At 40.1% G+C, this 19,275-nt stretch overlaps 1 protein-coding gene across 3 annotated transcripts in view; it reads left to right on the forward strand.

Moving 5' to 3' along the window:
• ano1a (anoctamin 1, calcium activated chloride channel a) overlaps positions 1-19,275 on the forward strand; it is a 71,612-nt gene that overhangs the window by 20,695 nt on the left and 31,642 nt on the right. For all 3 annotated transcript variants that reach the window (XM_024295566.2, XM_024295564.2, XM_024295565.2), the window contains exons 3-10: positions 410-757; positions 3,314-3,412; positions 4,973-5,124; positions 7,717-7,771; positions 8,142-8,193; positions 9,787-9,842; positions 13,192-13,227; positions 18,185-18,249. In XM_024295566.2, coding sequence (XP_024151334.1) covers positions 410-757; positions 3,314-3,412; positions 4,973-5,124; positions 7,717-7,771; positions 8,142-8,193; positions 9,787-9,842; positions 13,192-13,227; positions 18,185-18,249 — 863 coding nt within the window. The remainder of the gene's footprint in view (positions 1-409; positions 758-3,313; positions 3,413-4,972; positions 5,125-7,716; positions 7,772-8,141; positions 8,194-9,786; positions 9,843-13,191; positions 13,228-18,184; positions 18,250-19,275) is intronic.

The following is a 19,275-nucleotide window of genomic DNA, read 5'->3' on the forward strand; positions in this document are numbered from 1 at the left end:
TTTCTTGAGCAGGAAAGCAACAGAGAAAAGTTAATTTATGCCTTTAACAACCCCAGCAAGAAAAAAAATTAAAAATCATTTTGTTTTGTTCTTGTAGCCGTGGATAAATAATGAACACATTTCCAAACGCTGCAGAAGTATTTGGTTAAGCAGGCTCCAACACACTGGAATCATGTTACCAGCTGTTCTAATGTGTCGACTCTCCCCCAGCTTACTTCTGTCAAATTTAACGAAGTCAGAGCATGTATGACACGCTCTACATGAACCGCGGTGCAGGTCACACCTTTTGCTTCAAACCGAATGGGACTGCAATGTTAGTCCAGCTCCTGTGTGTCTTCATGTGTGTAAAACAAGAAACACTTTAGTTGATAACTGTTGTAATCTGTGGCGTTCTCTTTTGTCTTTCTAGCCCATGAAGACCCTCCACGCCGACGACGGCTCACCACTGTATTCAAAATTAGGTCCGTACTTCCGAGATGGACACCGCCGGGTGGACTACATACTGGAGTACAGCATCCAAAAGCCCCACAGCACTCGGCGGCGCTCATCCAAATTTGGGAATGACAACTTCTTAAGACGGTTACGGCGAAGCTTGAGCTCGCGAAGCAGTAAGGCTCCGCTGCAGCCAAAAGAGGACCCAGAGTTCGCTGCACAGGACCATCAGGCCGACTACCATGAGGATGACAAGTCCAGCAAGCGCAAGGAGTTTGAGGAAAACCTTCACGAGGCTGGACTGGAGCTGGAATGGGATGAAGAGGTGAGCATGGTTGAAGGTCTGGTGCTTGTGTAATTCAGTGGCTCTACTTAAGTATAAAAAGGCATATACCAAGTATACTTAAAAAGGTATACTTGAAGTATACTACCAAGTATACTTCTTTGTACTAACTTGGCCCACTTTTAGTTTATAAAAAGTATACTTAGAAGTATACTTAAAGTAACCTTTCTGGTATACTTCTAGTTTACTGGCAATAAACTTTAAGTTTACTCCAAGTTTATTATAAGTAAACTTTATTGTATAGTTTTAGTTTGCTTTAAGTCTACTTTAGGTTTATGAAAATATACTTATATACTCCAAACTGGATGGAGAACCCAGGTCTCCTGCATGCCAGCCCTACACTTAGCCCACTGAGCCATCCAGCCTCTTTTATTTTGAAGAAAGCATACTTGAAATAACCTTTATGGTATACTTTTAGTTTACTTTGATTTCATGAAAGTATACTTAAAATAACCTTAATGGTATACTTTTAGTTTACTATTTGGTATTCACACCAAATTTGACTTCTTGCTACAAACCTACAAGATAGATTACTGAACATCTTCTATGAAGAACATTAAAAATAATACAGCTACTGTCAAAAAGAAAAATACTCACCAATAGCGACACTAAAATATATCTTGATAAAAAGTTTAAGGCCAAATTCATTTAGAATTGCAGTGTAATTCTAAGTATAAACAATATACTTAACAGGAACTTGTACTTTGTCTCTAAGTACATAAAAAGTAAACTAAAAGTATACTATGTTAAGTTTAGTTTTGAAAAAGTTTACTTAACATAAACTTGTAAAGTTTATCTCTAATAAGTACATAAAAAGTATACTTAAAGCACACTATCTTAAGTTAAGTTTAAAAAAACTATACTTAAAATAAACTCGAGTATACTTCTTTTTGGTAAGGGATTGTTGAGGATGAACTATCAGAGTATTAATGATCACACTCTAATACTTATTGGTAAAGAAATATTTACATTACAAACAGAAACTTTGCATGAGCTAATAGTTTCCTCTCACTGTTATTTCTCAGAACAAACGTTTTTGGAAAAGTCAAACTGACAGATATTTGGGGGATTTTAGTAATGACACGACAAACAGTATAGTATTATGCTATGTCTTCTATTACAGTGACGTATTATATTACTAGCATTACTAATGACGTTTTTGTCATATTTTACTTCTTACATGTTCAGCATGTAATCTATTGTAGTAGACTAAGAACCAAAAATGTAATGGCATAAAGCAAGGATCGCCAAACTACGGCCCGCGGACCAGATCCGGCCCCCAAAACACTATCAGAGACGCATGTTTTTTATTTTTTCCCCAATCTGGCTTTGAGATTGTTTGCTAACACTGCTAGCAAAATAGTGTTTTGCTAACAGTGTTTTCTGTTAGCAAAACAGAAAACACTGTTAGCATCGATCGCAGACAGGAAAAAAACGTTTTTTTCCTGTTAGCCTACTAACTGACCCTGGCCCCACATCGGTGAAGAAAAAAGTTATGTGGTCCTCTCAAGAAAAAGCTTGGAGACTCCTGTTGTAAAGCAACCAGATCACAAGATCTAAAATACAGTAGCCCTGAAGTTCAGATCACATCAAAAATCAGTCAATGTGAAAACATGTTAAAAATCTGAATGACAATTTAAAAAAATGTAAGCGAATAATTAAAACAACACTAAATTCTACAAATCAAAACACAATTCTAAAAATCAAAGCATTTTGGAAAACACAAATAATCTCCAGAAATCAAAATCACGTAAAAAATGAAGCAAAATAAGAAACCAGAAAGGGTGGAGTAGGGTAGGGTCATCACTGCTTGGATGATGATGTTTGAGCTGTGAAGAAGAAGACGGGAGGATGTTTCAGGAGGTTGTTTCAGGAGGATGTTTCAGGAGGATGTTTCAGGAGGATGTTTCAGGAGGATGTTTCAGGAGGATGTTTCACCTGAACTGTGCTGAGCAGTTCCCTGAACAACCACAGAGCTTTAGCTGCAGGCATCGCCAGAATATTAAAGAAACATCTTCTGTCAGAAGATAACTTCCATAATACCTACCTTTACGGGTTGCTTGTTTTGTTTCATTTTTCAATATTTTATTTTGATTTCTTGAAATTATTTTTGCTTTCTGAAATGTTTTATTTTTATTTTGTTTCATTTGTGGGAGAGAAGTGTGTTTTGGTTTCTGGTATTTTATTTTTATTTCTAAAATGTTATTTTTTTTCCTATAATTTGATTTACTTTTTAATTGTCGGGATCTTTATTATGTGATTTGAACTTCAGGGCCACCATACTAAACAACAAAATCTGTTTTCTGCTCTTTGTCACTTAATTCAACTTCAATGAGTGAGCCAGGTTTCTTGTTGGACTTCCATATTATAGTGCTCTTAATAAGCGTGTTTAGACCTGTGTTTCTCTGAGCCATGGAATATATCCATCCCAGTCTGGTCTGATTGCTATCCATATTGTGAAGTGGACAGCCGAACTCCAATGCTGTTCCTGCTAGAATCAGCATTAAATGTGTGGTTTTGGTTGTTATTCTTTTCTAGAACCAGATCCCCGGAGTCGGCTTTTTGAAAATTCACGCTCCCTGGGACATTCTGTGTCGTGAAGCCGAGCTCATGAAACTCAAGATGCCGACTAAGAAGGTACTAAAGTCAATGTTATGGAAACATCTGAAAAGTGGACGAAGGTGAGAACGTTGACATGAGCTGCCCACAGAGCAATGGAAAGGGCTGCATCCAGGCGTAGTTCTAAGCCGGGCCGTTTCCACTCTGTTACTTCCAGAGGAGATCCTTGGACCGTTGTGGGTTTTGGTCCATTTGCTGTCTCTCCTTCAGAGGGCAAACCAAGCCGTCTCTGTTAAGGACTTCACTTAAAACAGAACCAAAGCATGCGGGTCAGAACCAGCCGCTGACTTCTGCTAAACAAACAAATATGAGAAACAACGCAGTGAAGATCTGGAGTTCTGAACTGATATTCAACAACACAGGCGCGCCCACACTCACAGGCGCGCCCACACTCACAGGCGCGCACACACTCACAGGTCCACACAGACTCACAGGTGCGCACAGACTCACAGGTGCGCACACACTCACAGGCGCGCACACACTCACAGGCGCGCCCACACTCACAGGCGCGCACACACTCACAGGCGCGCCCACACTCACAGGTGCGCACACACTCACAGGTCCACACAGACTCACAGGTGCGCACAGACTCACAGGTGCGCACACATTCACAGGCACGCCCACATTCACAGGCGCGCACACACTCACAGGCGCGCACAGACTCACAGGTGTGCACACACTCACAGGTGCACACAGACTCACAGGCGCGCACACAGACTCACAGGCGCGCACACACTCACAGGTGCGCACACACTCACAGGCGCGCACAGACTCACAGGTGCACACACACTCACAGGCGCGCACAGACTCACAGGTGCGCACACACTCACAGGCACGCACACACTCACAGGCGCGCACACATTCCCAGACGCGCACACACTCACAGGCGCGCACACTTTTTCCACATTTTGGCACAGGCCGAGACAAACCGATTTTTAACATTTTTCTGCAACGATGAACATGTTGAGGAGTTAGAATTGTTTTTTTTTTACCGATTCACAAAGAATCGTTCCATTCCTACCAGCGACTAGATTAACATGACCATCCGCTCTGCCAATGACATTGAAAACCTGTTCAGCCTGACCTCGGTGATGAAGGAGGTTTTTATCAAAACCTCAAAGAACTTTGACTCCTTTATACTTTATTGTATTTACAAATAGCTTTTCTGTCATTTAAAATCCTTTATGGTTCTATTTGAATGACTTGATTTGTGGACACTGGAATATTGTAATTCCTTGAATGTATACAGTGAAATTTGATGTTTGTATTTAACAGATCACTATTTACATCCAACCGCCCTTACATTTCTGACCAAGTTGTTCACTCTCTCACAGCTGCCTTTTTCACCTGATGCTATTTTAGCCCTTTGACATTTCAAAATGACATTTTGACTCCTTTATGCCAAATGTTTTTGACAAATATCCAACCAAATAGTTTCAAAGACAAATGTAGTATCAGTATATCAGCCCAAACAGGAAAATCCCCATTTTATTATTGACTCTTGGATGACATGCAGGACTGAGGATCTGCAGCCATCCCATTCAGAGGCATTGACCCACAGATCTGTTCCTTCCACAGACCTATGAGGTCAAACAGGGCAGTAACCTGGTGGAGAAGATCCGACTCTTCATACACAAAGCAACTGCTCCTCTTCACCCAAACTTGGACAGCAACCAGCAACCAGGGCTGAAACCTCTGTCACATCCCTTTTCCAGAGAGAAGGAGCATCTGTGAGTAAAGGCCACTCCCACTCCGTCAGTCTGCTCCACAAATCTGAACATTTGTCGTCGTGTCTATTGTCTAAGCATAGAAACGGTTAAAACAGAAGTGTCAAACTCAATTATACAAGGGGAAAAAATCCAAAACACACCTTGGGTCGCAGACAGAACAGGAGAAACATTTATTGATAACTCTAAAACTACGTTTTTAAAACTTTAAAACCATAAGTATTTAACATAATTATGAACTAGATATATAGCATTACCTGCAATAATGCTATTGTGAATGCTGTAAGCTGAATTTAGCCGCTGAATATGCTAATGCTGATAGCTGAAGATGCTGAAGCTATTAGCTGAAAACGCTGAAGATAGTCAGCTAAAATATTAGCTAAATGCCAAATTAGCCTAAAAAACCAAACAAACAAATAAAAAAATTTTAGGTTAGCCAAAACATGTTGCATGTACCTGTAAAAATAGCTAAACTCCAAAATCGCCAAAAAAACCTGAAAAAGCCTAAATTAGCCAACACAGGTAGCGTGTAAATATTAGCTAACTCCAAAACAACCTTTAAAAAATGAAACTTAAAAAGAAGAGCCTAAATTAGCCAAAACAGCTAGCATGTTGCTGAAATATTAGCTAAACTAAAGAATAGCCTAAACAAAAGGAAAAAGCCTAAATTAACCAACAATCCGCTAGCATGTAGCTTAAATATTATCTAAACTACAAAATAGCCTAAAAAATCTAAGTAAATACCAAAATAATCCAAAAAGCTTACAGAATGCCAATTTTTTAAACTTTAAAACTGTAACTTTTTATCATAATTATAAATAATAAAAATGGATCAATATTATTGCAGAATAAATCAACTTAAACCTTAAATAACTTTCAACATTTTACTCTCCATAAAATACATTTTGTCGCAATTATACAAGTTAGAAATGAGCACAAGATAACATCAGATCATTAATAACAATAAAATAAACTGATCTGGGGGGCCGGGTAGAATTACCTGGAGTTCCTAGCTCTCCTGGAAGGGAAGCTCAAATAATTAGCATATTGGTTGCAGAGAGCATTTTGGGAAACATCATGGCAGAGACAAAAAAACATCTAAAAGTTTCTTAACTACAATACATTTAGAGCCTAATACTGATTTACTTATACAAATTTGATTTGAATTTTGGTAAAAATTACTGAATAACTTTTTGAAAATGAAATGTCAAATGCAATTTTCTTTATCATTTGAATTAAGCTATAGAATGAGTTGTGTCGAAAAAGAAAAAGGAAAAGCCGTTCTGATAATTGCTTTTTCATTTTATTTAAGAGACCAGTAATGCAGGTACATTGTAAAAATGAAAAAGCATTTCCAGTATTGACTTTTATTTTGAATTATGAGTCACAGAGGCTTCCATATGAATCATCAACATATATAGAAGAAGGCTGTTTTAGGTTTTTCTAAACAACCTAAAACTGTAACAGATTTTTGGGAAAATGTTTGAGTAACGAAAAGTCTGCAAACATCAGAAGAGAGAGGATAACCATAACAGATGCAGGAGACATGTCCTCGCATGAACGCAGAGTGATGGGCGTGAACGCGCACACAGCAGCGTCTGCATGCAAGCTTCAAAACAAACCTTTTGTCAGGCATGTCAGGTCATGTTTAAAGCACATTTGTGGCGTCTTAAATCTTATTTGCTTTGCTCTCATGTCATGTTTACCTTTAGAATTGGGTACAGTATATTTCCTCTGAAAAAAATGCTCATTCGGATACTTCTTGTTGCGCACTTCAAATACCTGTAAGTGTGTATGTCATACAGGACTGGAGCTCAGAATTGGTTCAATATAATCACATTGCAGCCCTTCTAAATGCAGAAATAATGACTGAAAGATTTGGGCTTCATCTGAATCCCATCTCAAAGAGCCAAGTCCCACATAATAGAAAAGTCATGATGTCAATGAAAAGATGAGATTCTGAAGAACAGTCCTGCAGCATTTACATGCAGTGTTGGATAAATGTAGGATGGAGTGGCAGGAAGGCATCCTGTGTTCTTCTCCCCCTGACCATCTCCAGTCAATCCTAAGAGCTCCCCCGGCCGACTCCCAGACACGTGACGTGGTTATAGATTGGCTCTCAGGATGTTCATGCGGACGAGCTTTTAGTTTTCTTCCTTCAGTTCAGTCTGTGTGGAGCATGCATCAAAGCGTGCTCGCTGGATACAAGATCAACTTCATTTATTGATTTCTACTGATTTATTGATCAGGCATGGGGAAAATTCACTTGTTAAAAAGTATCAGAATATGTGATAATTGAAGAGTAAACCGAAAGATTTTTTTCCATTTTGCAGCCAGGGTTTTCAAGCACATCATTGTGAGTTTTATTTGGTTAGTGTTTTTATAAGGGCTATTATTGTCATATTTATTGGTAAACTAGATAATAATTTAGCAGAATCTGGGTAAGTTGTCCAGATTCTTTTCTTAACCAACCTGCTGCATTTGGATGTAATGCTGAAGCTCTCTGGTCTTTTTGTGCAGGTGTAACATGTTTCTGAACCTTCCCTGCTCGTTCGCTCTTTGCTGAAACTTGCTTTCTTTGTTTTTCTTTGTCAGATTTGATCTGTCAGACAAGGACAAGTTCTTTGACAGCAAAACCAGAAGCTCCATAGTAAGTCTTTGCCTCTTTGGGGGTGGGGTTGAGGGGTGTGAGGTATGTAATGCTCCGGCACATCATTCTACATGTCATTTTCTTCAGCTTGTTTCTGAGCAACAGCGTAGCTTCCATTTAGTGCATGTGCTCAGACAGCCACTCACACCTACACAGAACTTCACTAATGACTGCATAATGAGTCTCAGCTCGCAGTATTGGATGGAGCTTTTCAATCACTGCAAAATTGCTTTGGTAGCCCTCAGCTGCTTTTTTGTTCTCATAGATCACGGTGTGTAGTTGTGTCTGACAGCGTCTGTGCTGCAGACAGAACCACCATCCCTCTGCTGCTCAGCTGCTCCCTCTCAAACCTCTGTTTGTGTACCCGCAGGTGCATGAGGTGCTGAAGAGGACCAAATGTCAACGAGACAACTATTCAATGGGTAATGCTCACTTTTACTGCAGTTCTAATCATGGAGTCGAGCCAGAGTCGGATAGAAGTTGAGAACAACATAAACTTTCTTTCTCTTAACATCTTTTGATTTAAAAAATCCAGCAGAACACCTTATGTAGGGATTCTGGTTATGCTTACTGACCTCAGACTGTTTCCTGTGGTACATCACCAAAAATCCGTTCAAATGTTTTAGTAGAACCAGGCCTGGCCCTGGGCTGCATGGCGACCCCCCCCCCCACACGCATGCACAAACACACAAATACCACGGCTAGATGTGGTTTGTGAAACACCACAGCAGCCTGGAATATGTTGAAATAAGTATTTATTCTAATTGTCAAGGATTAAATAATAACCACTTAAAAAGATGTTTTAGGGTAATAACACTTGTACCTAACCGGGACATAAACCCTCAGCCTCTGCAGTAGGAGGTGGCCGCACTGACCCAGCACCAACAGCAGGTGTGGTTCACTCAGCATGGTAGATCTTTTGACAGACATCTCCAGTGTTTTAGGTTTAAAGATTTAAAGGTTTTCATTGTTAGGGGTTTAAATAGAGGAAAAGAAAAAAAATCAAGATTGCCAGTTACATTATTCTTTTCCAACAAAAAAAAAAAAAAAACAATATTGTATTTCGACCGAAATGACGGGGGGGTGGGGGATTTCCAAGCAATTGAATGTAAATAAAACAGAAAAGCTTTGAGTCAGTTTTTTGCTCCTCTTCCTTCCTTTTTGACCTTAAAGCTGTCCCTGAGGACTTGTTTTGCTGTTTTTTCATCCTTAAAGTTTTAAAGAAGCACTAACAGATTACACCCCCCCCCCCACCTAGCTTAGACAGGAGCTGCATCAGGCAAGGAGGGGCGGAGGTAGTAGTTCACTTTCAGCTTATCCCTATCGGGGTCCCCACAGCATAACAGCACCCACTGTTTCACATCAGTGATTTGGCAGAGTTTTTACGCCGGATGCCCTTCCTGACACAACCCTGTACTTGAGGGGCACAGGGACCCAGTTAGGCAGCAGCGTCAAGGTTCTTGTCTAAGGACCCAATCTGGGTGGGGATCAGTGGACAACCCTGGGAATTGAACCCAGGACTCCTGCGTGCCAGCCCTTCACCCACACCAGACAAAATTATTGATTATGTCAAACTTTTGAGTTATTTCATTAATGGTTTTAATTATTACCTTTTTTAACATTTTTACATGAATCAGTGGTGTGTTAAACTGTAAAAAACAAAACAAAAGTCATTGCAATTTGGCGCCCCTCCAGCAGATGGCGCGCCTATACCCAGGGCCGGCCCTTAGTGGGATTTTGGTAAAACCATGAAGATGCACCATTTTGACAATTATGAGAGCTGCAGTCAGGAGTCCAGTGGAGAGATTTGTTTGGCTTAATGCGTCGTATCATCTGGTGAGCCTTTTGGTCTGAAAAATATGATCATCTGGTTTTGTTGTTTTCTGACCTGCAGCTGGCAGACGTACAGCTCTGACCCTAGAACCGCCCTAAGATGTTTCCTTGGAAAGCGTGGATTGTTTTCATGATGAGTTGTGTTATTTCCTGTTGTAAGTTCCAGTCTAATGCTTTCTCAGGAATCACCAGTCTGCTGGCCAACAGCATCTACACAGCGGCTTATCCCCCTCATGACGTGAGTATTGACACCACTGGTGTGACATTTGTCTCTTCACTCGCTTACTGCTTCCATAATACTTCCCTGACATAAAAGAAACCTCAACTTTGAAGTGGCATGGCCAGTTTTGATTTGATTTGATCTCATCACAGTGGGAAGCCAAGCAGATGAGATGTTTTCTGTCAGGGACAGTTCTGTGTAAAACAGGAGAGATCTAGAAGTCTGAGAACGTTTCTCTTTTTAACTCTTGACCTGATCTGCTGACAGATGCACCACCTGTCTGTCAAGAGACTGCACTTTGGAAAAAACAAACATTACCTTACTACAAAATAAAAGACACTCTGTAGACTTTCCACTGACGTTATGTTGGAGGGTTGTTGTTTTTCTAATTTCTAATCTTCCTAATTTTGATCAACTTTTCATGACCTTTTTTAGAGCTTTTTTCTGTCAAAGTTTTAGTCAAGACAGGAGAGCGTCCACAGCCACAGATTCTGTATTTCTGAATGAATGGATTCAGATCACCCCTTTTACAATACAAACTAATTTAAACTGCTGGGAAGCTTTATTAGCAAAAAGAATGAACTTGAGTATTTGAGAACAACATTCCAAATACTAGAGCAAAGTAATAATAAGACATAATTCCTTTTAGGTAAATACTTCATTACTAATCATTATAAGTACTACCATTTGAATGTAATGAGACCAGTCTCTTACTTTGAAAAACCTCCATGCTTATATTTCATTATTTGTGAGTGTTTTTGTGGGTGTTGTCATCTCTGATGTGAGAGTCGAACCCAAAAGCAGATCCAGTGAAATGCATTTCAAGAGTTGAATCGAACGCTCGAGCTCCGTTCACACCGCTCTCAGCATCACCTGTTCTACCAGGTGCTTTCCAAGTCAAGTCTATCTAAATGCACAAAAGCCTGTTTTGATCTTTTGCATTGATAACTCTTTTGTTCATGTGTCACTATGCAAGTTATGAGCATTTTTGGACTTTATGTACCAAACGGCGAACCCATTCGAACTCTGACCAATCAAGGACTTGGATTTGGTAGTGACGTATGCATGGCGTCCCATTTAATCACAGAAGTGCCAACTGTTTGAAATGAATCATGAAAATGAATCATTAACCTGTCCATTTCTAGGACAGGTTAATGGTGCACACACCGGCTGCGTTGGCGTGCATTCCAGCTCCCACCCCCAATAAAAAGTCCATGCAAACGTGCGCAGAAGTCTGAAATTCTGCTCTACACGCGTTTGCACAGAACCTCCACCGAAAGCAGCCCCTCGAACACCCCACACCTCCAGTGAACTGAAGACAGAACAGATTCATTTATTCTGAGGATTTCTGCAAAAATCTACAAAAAAATGAAATCCTTCAAAGATTTTCTCGTTATCGGGGCTTCTAGGACAGCCGCTTCCATGGTATCTCCGGGTCTTTGTGACTGAGTTTGAAGGCTGTCCTGCATTAAATCGGGGGGGGGGGGATCTATTTTTATTATCGTCTTGAGGAAACTAAGTAAAATATCAATTCAATTCAATTCAATTTTATTTATATAGCCCAATATCACAAATTCAATTTGCCTCATTGGGCTTCATGCCTGTAGTTTTAACAGATGCACAGATGGAGTCATAAAATATGCACAATAGGTAAAAACTAAACAGACTATAAAGAACGGTCATCCCTGTCCTTAGACCCTCCCTCGCGGTAAGGAAAAACTCCTAAAAAAACCTGAGTCAGGAAAAAAAGAAGAAACCTTAGGGATTCCCACATGAGGGAGAGATCCCATCCCAGGACGGACAGGCGATACCAGAACGGTTAAAGAAAAGTTAGCTGCTAAAACTGCATATATGAGTAGAGTTCATTCATATAGAGCTGAGGGACGAGTGATGATTAAGTCCATAGTCCAGATGAAGCAGAACTGCAGTCCACGACCAGGAGCAGGAGGACAGACGACCCACCAGGAATCACTCCCACTCAGAGATGCAGGATGGTGTCGGGGCTTCATCCAGATGGGCGGGGCTTCGTCAGGATCACCAACAAGTCTCCCGGAAACTGCAATCTCTCCCGGTCTCCCACAGGGGAGTCGGAGAGAAAGGAAAAACATGTGAATTATACTGCACCACCAACAAAGGCATACAATTAGAAGTAAATAAAAAAGTAGAGGAGAGGAGAAGTAGATGGAAAAGAGGACAGAGCCCCAGTGCACCATACTTTCCCCAGCTTCTAACTTCTAGCAGCCTTCTATGTTATTATGTAGAGAATATACATATTTCATAATTTATATTGCAAGCATATATTGGAGAAGTATGTGATTATAATAATTATTTCCCCAAACTTCAGAACAGTATGGGAGCATTATGTTAATTATTCTATGATTACTGGCTAGTCTGGCAGAACGCCTGTCCAAATAGGAATGTTTTAAGGCTAGTTTTGAAGGTAGAAACTGTACCTGCCTCTCTGACATGAGCTGGGAGCTTATTCCATAGAACAGGAGCTTGATAGCTATCACAGTTCAGGTGACCTGAGCAGGCTGTCTCTCTCCCGGTGTGTTGAGCGAGCTCGCTGAAGTCTGAAGGCTGAAGGCTGGCTGCAGCCAGAGAACCGCCGCGGTGACGAAACGCTCGTATTAGATTAGTATTTTATCGGCTGATCGGGTCACTGAAAACGTCATGTGCCCAAAGCTGAGTTCCTGGTTGGTAGATGCAATGCAGCGACCTGTCAGACTTCAGATATTTAAATTTTGGCTGCGCCGTCCGATTCGTGCCTTGTCGCTGAAATGGAGCTGCTGGCAGACTTTCACGCCGCGGGCTTCAATTCGCCTCAGAGGATGGCTGTACCATTCATTAACATTGAAGCTGCCACACGAATCGCTTTCGGTGTGAATGTATCTTTAGGAAACCCTTTCAAAATTTGTATTTTAAAAACTTTTCAGAACTATCAGCTTTTAAGATTTTATATGTGAGTAAACTGTAACTGTCTAGCAGTTTAATGTGCAAGATGAGCTTCAAATGGGACAGAGAACGTTCATCGTTTGATTTCTGAACACCCATATACCCCCGGAGAAAAAGTCAGCAAAAGGACGTTGTTTCTCTGTGAATCAGGAGATCAGAGGCAAGAAATGCAAAAAGGGTTGATAAAAGAGGGAAGAAATGGTAAAAAGGTCGAAAGCTTAAAACTATGTTTTTTTGCGGCCGGCTCCGGCAGGGGGGGGGACTTCTGGCTACTCATTTTCGGGCGCCATTTTTTTTCTCTTTAGCCAGATTCTGTTGAGAAAAGGAGGCAGTCTTGAAGTGTGACTTTGCTCTGAAATGACATGAAACTGCTTTGCTAAGTGTGAAACGGGCTGTGATATTTGTGTTGCAGGGAGACATCAACGGGATGGACTTGAACGACAGACGGGTGAGTGGAGGACCCCCACGCTCTTTCAGGAAAGGCTTGTTAGACAAAAAGATGATCAAAGAACAGTGGGTTTCCTAAAACTCGCCTCTCCTCTACATTATGGTTCTATCAGAGTTAGTCACACAGTGATGCAACAACTATGTGAGGTTCCATTTCCAGATGAAAGCTTGATCTGCAACACTCTCTAGGTCAGGGGTCACCAACCTTTTTGAACCTGAGGGCTACTTCATGGGTACTGAGTCATACGACGGGCTACCAGTTTGAAATAAGAAATTTTCTCAGTTTGCTTTTAGTTATTCATTATTAATACTAATAATGATTCTCCTCTATGTAAAGACACAGATTTCTCATCATAATTATCAATAAAGACAACAAGCTAGGAAACAAATATCAATATTCAGAACTTTATTGATCTCAACAGATCTTGTCACATTTCGAGGTAATGACCAAATGCAATGATTTTAGCAAAATTATAACTATTATTAATTAATTAATTATATCTATTATTAATTAATTATTCATATATTAATATTAATTAATCCTAACTGTCATTAGTGGATCTATGCTCCTCAAACGCTTCAATTCAGTCTCGTGCACCTGTCCCTTTATTTTCCTTAAACCTCCGAACAGGTTGATTGACAGATCCCACGGCAGACAAGAATCTGCTCATGGTGCCTTCACTGAGCTCTCGACATGAGCCAACCCAAACAGCCACTCAGCCCAACTCAGTCTGCTACAAACTTTGTCATTTTCAAACAATCCGCAGCAAAACAGATCAAAACCTTGACACTATTTAATCAATCGATTATATCCGGATCAGTGCCGGTGTTCTGTGATAAACTGAACTGTTTAATTTTTTAAGATGTTTTAATTTTGCATTCTTTGTAAAGGCAAGTGTAATTTCAAAAAATTGCATCATAATAAAATGTAATTTTGGAGCAGCTCACAAGTGAGTTGTGCTATTTTTAGAAGAGACCTGCGGGCGACCTATGTGGTGCTCGAGGGCGACCTGGCGCCCGCGGGCAACGTGTTGGTGACCCCTGATCTAAAACGTAGAAACATTTCTGTGTTATAGAACATGAGCTGGTCAATTTATTTTATTGTCAAGATTAATGGACCATTTTCTGACATAAACCCCCCAAATGTAAAAGCATCAAACAGATGGAAGTTAGACATCATACAACCTTCCATGGGTTTGGAATTGGATTGTGTTTTTCTTTCTATGATCAATCGACCAGCCGACCAACTGACTGATCACTATTTGAAGAGGACCTTTTACACACTTCTAGAACACGAGGTTCTTGACAAAAAAAGACATATAAACATGAGTTAAAACAATCAAAATAAACATCAGTTTTCTGATGTTGCTTCCCTCTGTTGCCATCCTCTTCTCCCCCCTCCCCCACCCTCTTCCTTTTTTCCGTCCGGTCCAACAACAAAGAAGAAAAAATAAATAAATATATAAATAAATAAAACATAATCAGTATAAATAAAGTTTAGCATTAAATACAACAGGGGTTTATACTCAATAAATCCCTGTTGTGACAGTAAAATCTGCCCAACACAAGAAGCTCTCAGCCCACATCTGTTGGCTCAGCTGTTGGACAGGACAAGTTAGAAAAAAACAAAACAATAAAAATAAAATACAATGGATTAAAAGCAACAACTATGAAAAGAACAAACAAAATGAAGGAAAACACTTTGGTTTAATAGTTTTAAATAGTTTAAAAGACGGAGTTGAAATGTACAGTGATTATCCATAAAAGCCATAAAATACAGAAAAAGACATCTTAATAAATAAGTTACATTGAATTGTGTACAAGCAAAGTAAGAAAGCCGAGTTTTTAGTTTGCACCTAAATCTCCTCAGAGGCAGAAACTCTCAGATCCTCAGGTCAGCTATTCCACAAATGAGGAGCACAGGACTGAACGGAGGCCTCGCCGTGAGTCCCAGAGAGCAGAACCCGAGGATCTGAGAGTTCTGGAGGGTTTGTAAGGACTGAGGAGATCTAAGAAATAGGAAGGTCCCAATCCTTTCAGACATTTACAAACTAGGAGTAGAATGGTCACATCAATCCTGAGGCTGACAGGTATGGAGAGAAAATAGACTCACTCTGGTTTGTACATGTGTCATTCTTGAACTATTACTCATATAAGATGTTTTTTGAATAATTAAAAAAAAATACTAAATAAAAAAAAATCCAAAATACATGTTACACATGCACAAATTAAAATTACAACTGCTTGAAACTAATTACACACAAAAATCTTTCAAAATTATGCACTAATCACTTGTTACACAACAAAACCTCAGTTACACACAAATCTGAGGTGAGACTCTCTTCACATCTCACAGATTCATCCATAAGTGATGCGTTTAAATACTGCTAGAATGCTGGGCCATTAGAGTTTTCTCATCAGCCGTTGTACTTAGATTGTGAATATTTGGTGAAACTTAACATTTTCTAACTTTCTTAAACAGATACTCCTGATAATTAATATATAAAAAAAATTCTAAATATAGGTCTTTAAAACATTTAAAAATAAAAATATTTTCTGTGCATTGACTTTATAAAAGGCGGCACGCTCTGGTGTGGTCTCCTCGTGGACCTTCTCCGCGGCGAACGCGGCAGCTTAATGGGGCGATAGCAGGGGAGGCCCTTCTGAACACCCACAGGGCAGAGAGGCTTGATCAGCCCGCTACAATCTGCAGTAGGGGCTGCAGAGAGGAAGCAGTCAGTTCTGGGAATTTTATTTATTTATTTTTTTAAAGAGATGAGTGTTTTAAAAATGCTTATTTAGACTATTTTTATGCTAATTCTCAGGAATATCTGTTTAAGAAAGTGGGAAAATGTCAATATAAGAAAACTGATGACAGCATTCTAGTAGTATTTAAACGGATCACTGACAAACGAATCTCTGAGACGTGAAAAGAATCTCACCACAGAATCGTTCATAACTGAGCTTTTGTGTGTGCGTAATAAGATATTCAAGCGCAATTTTTAAAGATTTTTGTGTGTAATTAGTTTTAAGTAGTTGTAATTTAAATATGTCCATGTTTAAATTGCATTTTGTATTTTTTGGAATTTCTTTTTTTTTTTACGTGTGCACATTATGTAATTTATGAGTTACAAATCAAGTATTTCGCATGCATAAATCGGGGCGATACTTATTTCTCTCCATGGACAGGCAGTCAATGACTTTAAGATGGCAGTGATGTGACTCTTCTTTGTATCAGTCCAAACATGTGCAGCTGAATTCTGAACAAGCTGTAATCTGCTGGTAGATGCTTGGAAGGCCGGATAAATTCTACACGTGATGAAAACATGGATTCAAGTCTGCACTGATCCTGGAGAAAAAGGCTCTGACTCTGGCAATATTTATTACATGGAAAAAAAACTTAATTGTATCTAAGATGTGATTTAGTTTTTTAATAAAGATCTATATCAAAGAAAATATCTTGTTTTTTGCTATGTCACTTAAACTGATGCCAGCTCTACAGTCTGTTGCATTAAAAAGTGATGATGTGTTCCTTCACAGCACTTTTCGACCTCACTTTAAGGCCCAAAGTGCTTCACATTTAAGAACACACACTTTCACACACTGATGCCATACATGACGCCAACCTATAACCACCAGGAGCAATGAGCGGCTCAGAAACTAACATGAGAACAAAATGTCCAACATTTATAGACTGAGAACTAATAATGTAACCGCAGGATAATATTTATGCAAATATGTCATTTAAGCATCCTATCTGAAAATGATTTTGTTTGATTAAAATTGCTTTCATTAAACTTTGGAAGATTTCTTGATATCATTATGTGGCAACACTTAGTTTTTATTTCCCTGCCTCCTACGTTGTTGGATTAAAAGGAACTATTAGACAAGAGGAGCTCAGAAGGCTGTAATCGCCTCCTACGATGCTCTCCCTGTTATTTAGTGTTCTTTGTTACCAAGGCAACAGTCTAAAGATCCCCCTTCTTCTTCTTCTACTTTAAGTTAATGTAACACAAAGGTTTTAACCCTTTAACATTAAAGCTCCAGTGTTCATGTTCTTTGATTTACTGTAATTTTTTAATTGTTAACATAATCAACGTAGTAATTCCAGTAGATTCTAAAGGAGAAAAGCATCTGCTAAAGTGTGATAAAGAATTTGTCTTTAAGCGTCACCAGTTTTAAAGGGTTAAGCAACCACATTTATACTGACCCTAACCCAAATTCATACTAACACAAACTAGAATCAAGACTCAAAAAGGGATCCACCTCTTGTGCCTCATGTACTTCACCCACTGATTGGCCAAAAGCTTCACTTTATTTCGTTTTTTTAATTAAGTTAATCTGTAGTGTTTAATCAAATAGTTCACATGGGTCAAATCAAGGCCCGGGGGCCGGATCCGGCCCTCCAGATCATTTTATTTGATTGTTATTAATGACCCGATGTTATCTTTCACTTATTTCTTACTTGTATAATTTTGACAAAATATATTTTTATGGAGAGTAAAATATTGAAAGTTATTTAAGGTTTAAGTTGATTTATTCTGGAATAATATTCCATTGCCTTTTTATTATTCATAATTATGTTGAAAAGTTACAGTTTTAAAGTTTTTAAAATGGTTAGTCTACTATCTTTTTGGAATATTTTGGCATTTACTAAGATTATTTAGGCTATTTTGGAGTTTAGCTAATATTTCAGCTACATGCTAGCTGTTTTGACTAATTTAGTCCTAGTATTATCGTAGTTAATGCTATATATCTTGTTCATAATTATGCAAAAAAGTTATGGTTTTAAAGTTTTAAAAATTTCGTTTTAAAGTACTCAATATAAATGTTGATCCTGTTCAGGTCTCGACCTCAGATGTGTTTTGGATTTTGACTCCTTGTGCGATTAAGTTTGACACCCCTGTTCTAGACCTTATTCATGCTCACTTTTACAGACTTCTTCTTTTTCTCCACAGCGGCTGTATGAGGAATGGGCCAGTTACAGTGTGTTCTACAAGTATCAACCTGTTGGACTCATCAGGTCAGACCCACACTCCGACCATTGACTGTATAAGAAGGAACTGGACATAGGAAGTGTTGAGGTCCCCCATAGGAAATGCATTACCTCCAGACCAGAGACTTCACCGTCACCTCCTGAAACGTCATATTACAACCGATTCCAACCCCTCGACAGTGACTTGTCCGAGTCGGTCTGAGTCACGTTTTTGGAAGGAACTGCTCTTTGCAGATGATGTTGTTCTGCTGGCTTCATCGAGCCAGGACCTCCAGCATGTATTGGAGCGGTTTGCAGCCGAGTGTGAAGCGGTTGGGATGAGGGTCAGTCTAAGTCTGAGGCCATGGTTCTGGACCGGAGAAAGGTAGTTTGCCCTCTCTCGGTGGGTGGAGTGCTCCTGCCTCAGGTGGAGGAGTTTGAATATCTTGGGGTCTTGTTCATGAGTGAGGGAAGATCGGAGCGTGAGATCGACAGGCGGATTGGAGCTTCGTCTACTATTATTCGGTCACTGTACCGGTCTGTTGTGGTGAAAAGAGAGCTGAGCCAGAAAGCAAAGCTCTCAATTTACCGGTCGATCTTCATCCCAGTACTCACCTATGGTCATGAGCTCTGGGTCGTGACCGAAAGAGCGAGATCCCGACTACAAGCGGCTGAAATGAGTTTTCTCAGGAGAGTGGCTGGACGCTCCCTTAGAGATAGGGTGAGAAGCTCGGTCACCCGGAGAGATCTCGGAGTAGAACCGATTCTCCTCCGCATCGAGAAGAGCCAGTTGAGGTGGCTCGGGCATCTGGTCCGGGCATGTCCCACTGGGCGGAGGCCTCAGGCAAGACCCAGGACACGCTGGAGAGACTATGTCTCTTGGCTGGCCTGGGAACGCATCTGGCTCCCCCCAGAGGAGCTGGAGGAAGTGGCCGGGGAGAGGGAAGTCTGGGCACCTCTGCTTAGACTGCTGTCCCCGCGACCCAGTCTGGATGAAGCGGAGGAAGATGGATGGATATCATGAGTCAGCTTGTTCCGGCTTGTTCCAAGTCCAAACCCCTCCCACTGAAAGCA

The sequence above is a fragment of the Oryzias melastigma genome, linkage group LG3, assembly GCF_002922805.2.
Source record: "Oryzias melastigma strain HK-1 linkage group LG3, ASM292280v2, whole genome shotgun sequence".
Classification (NCBI taxonomy): Eukaryota; Metazoa; Chordata; class Actinopteri; order Beloniformes; family Adrianichthyidae; genus Oryzias; species Oryzias melastigma.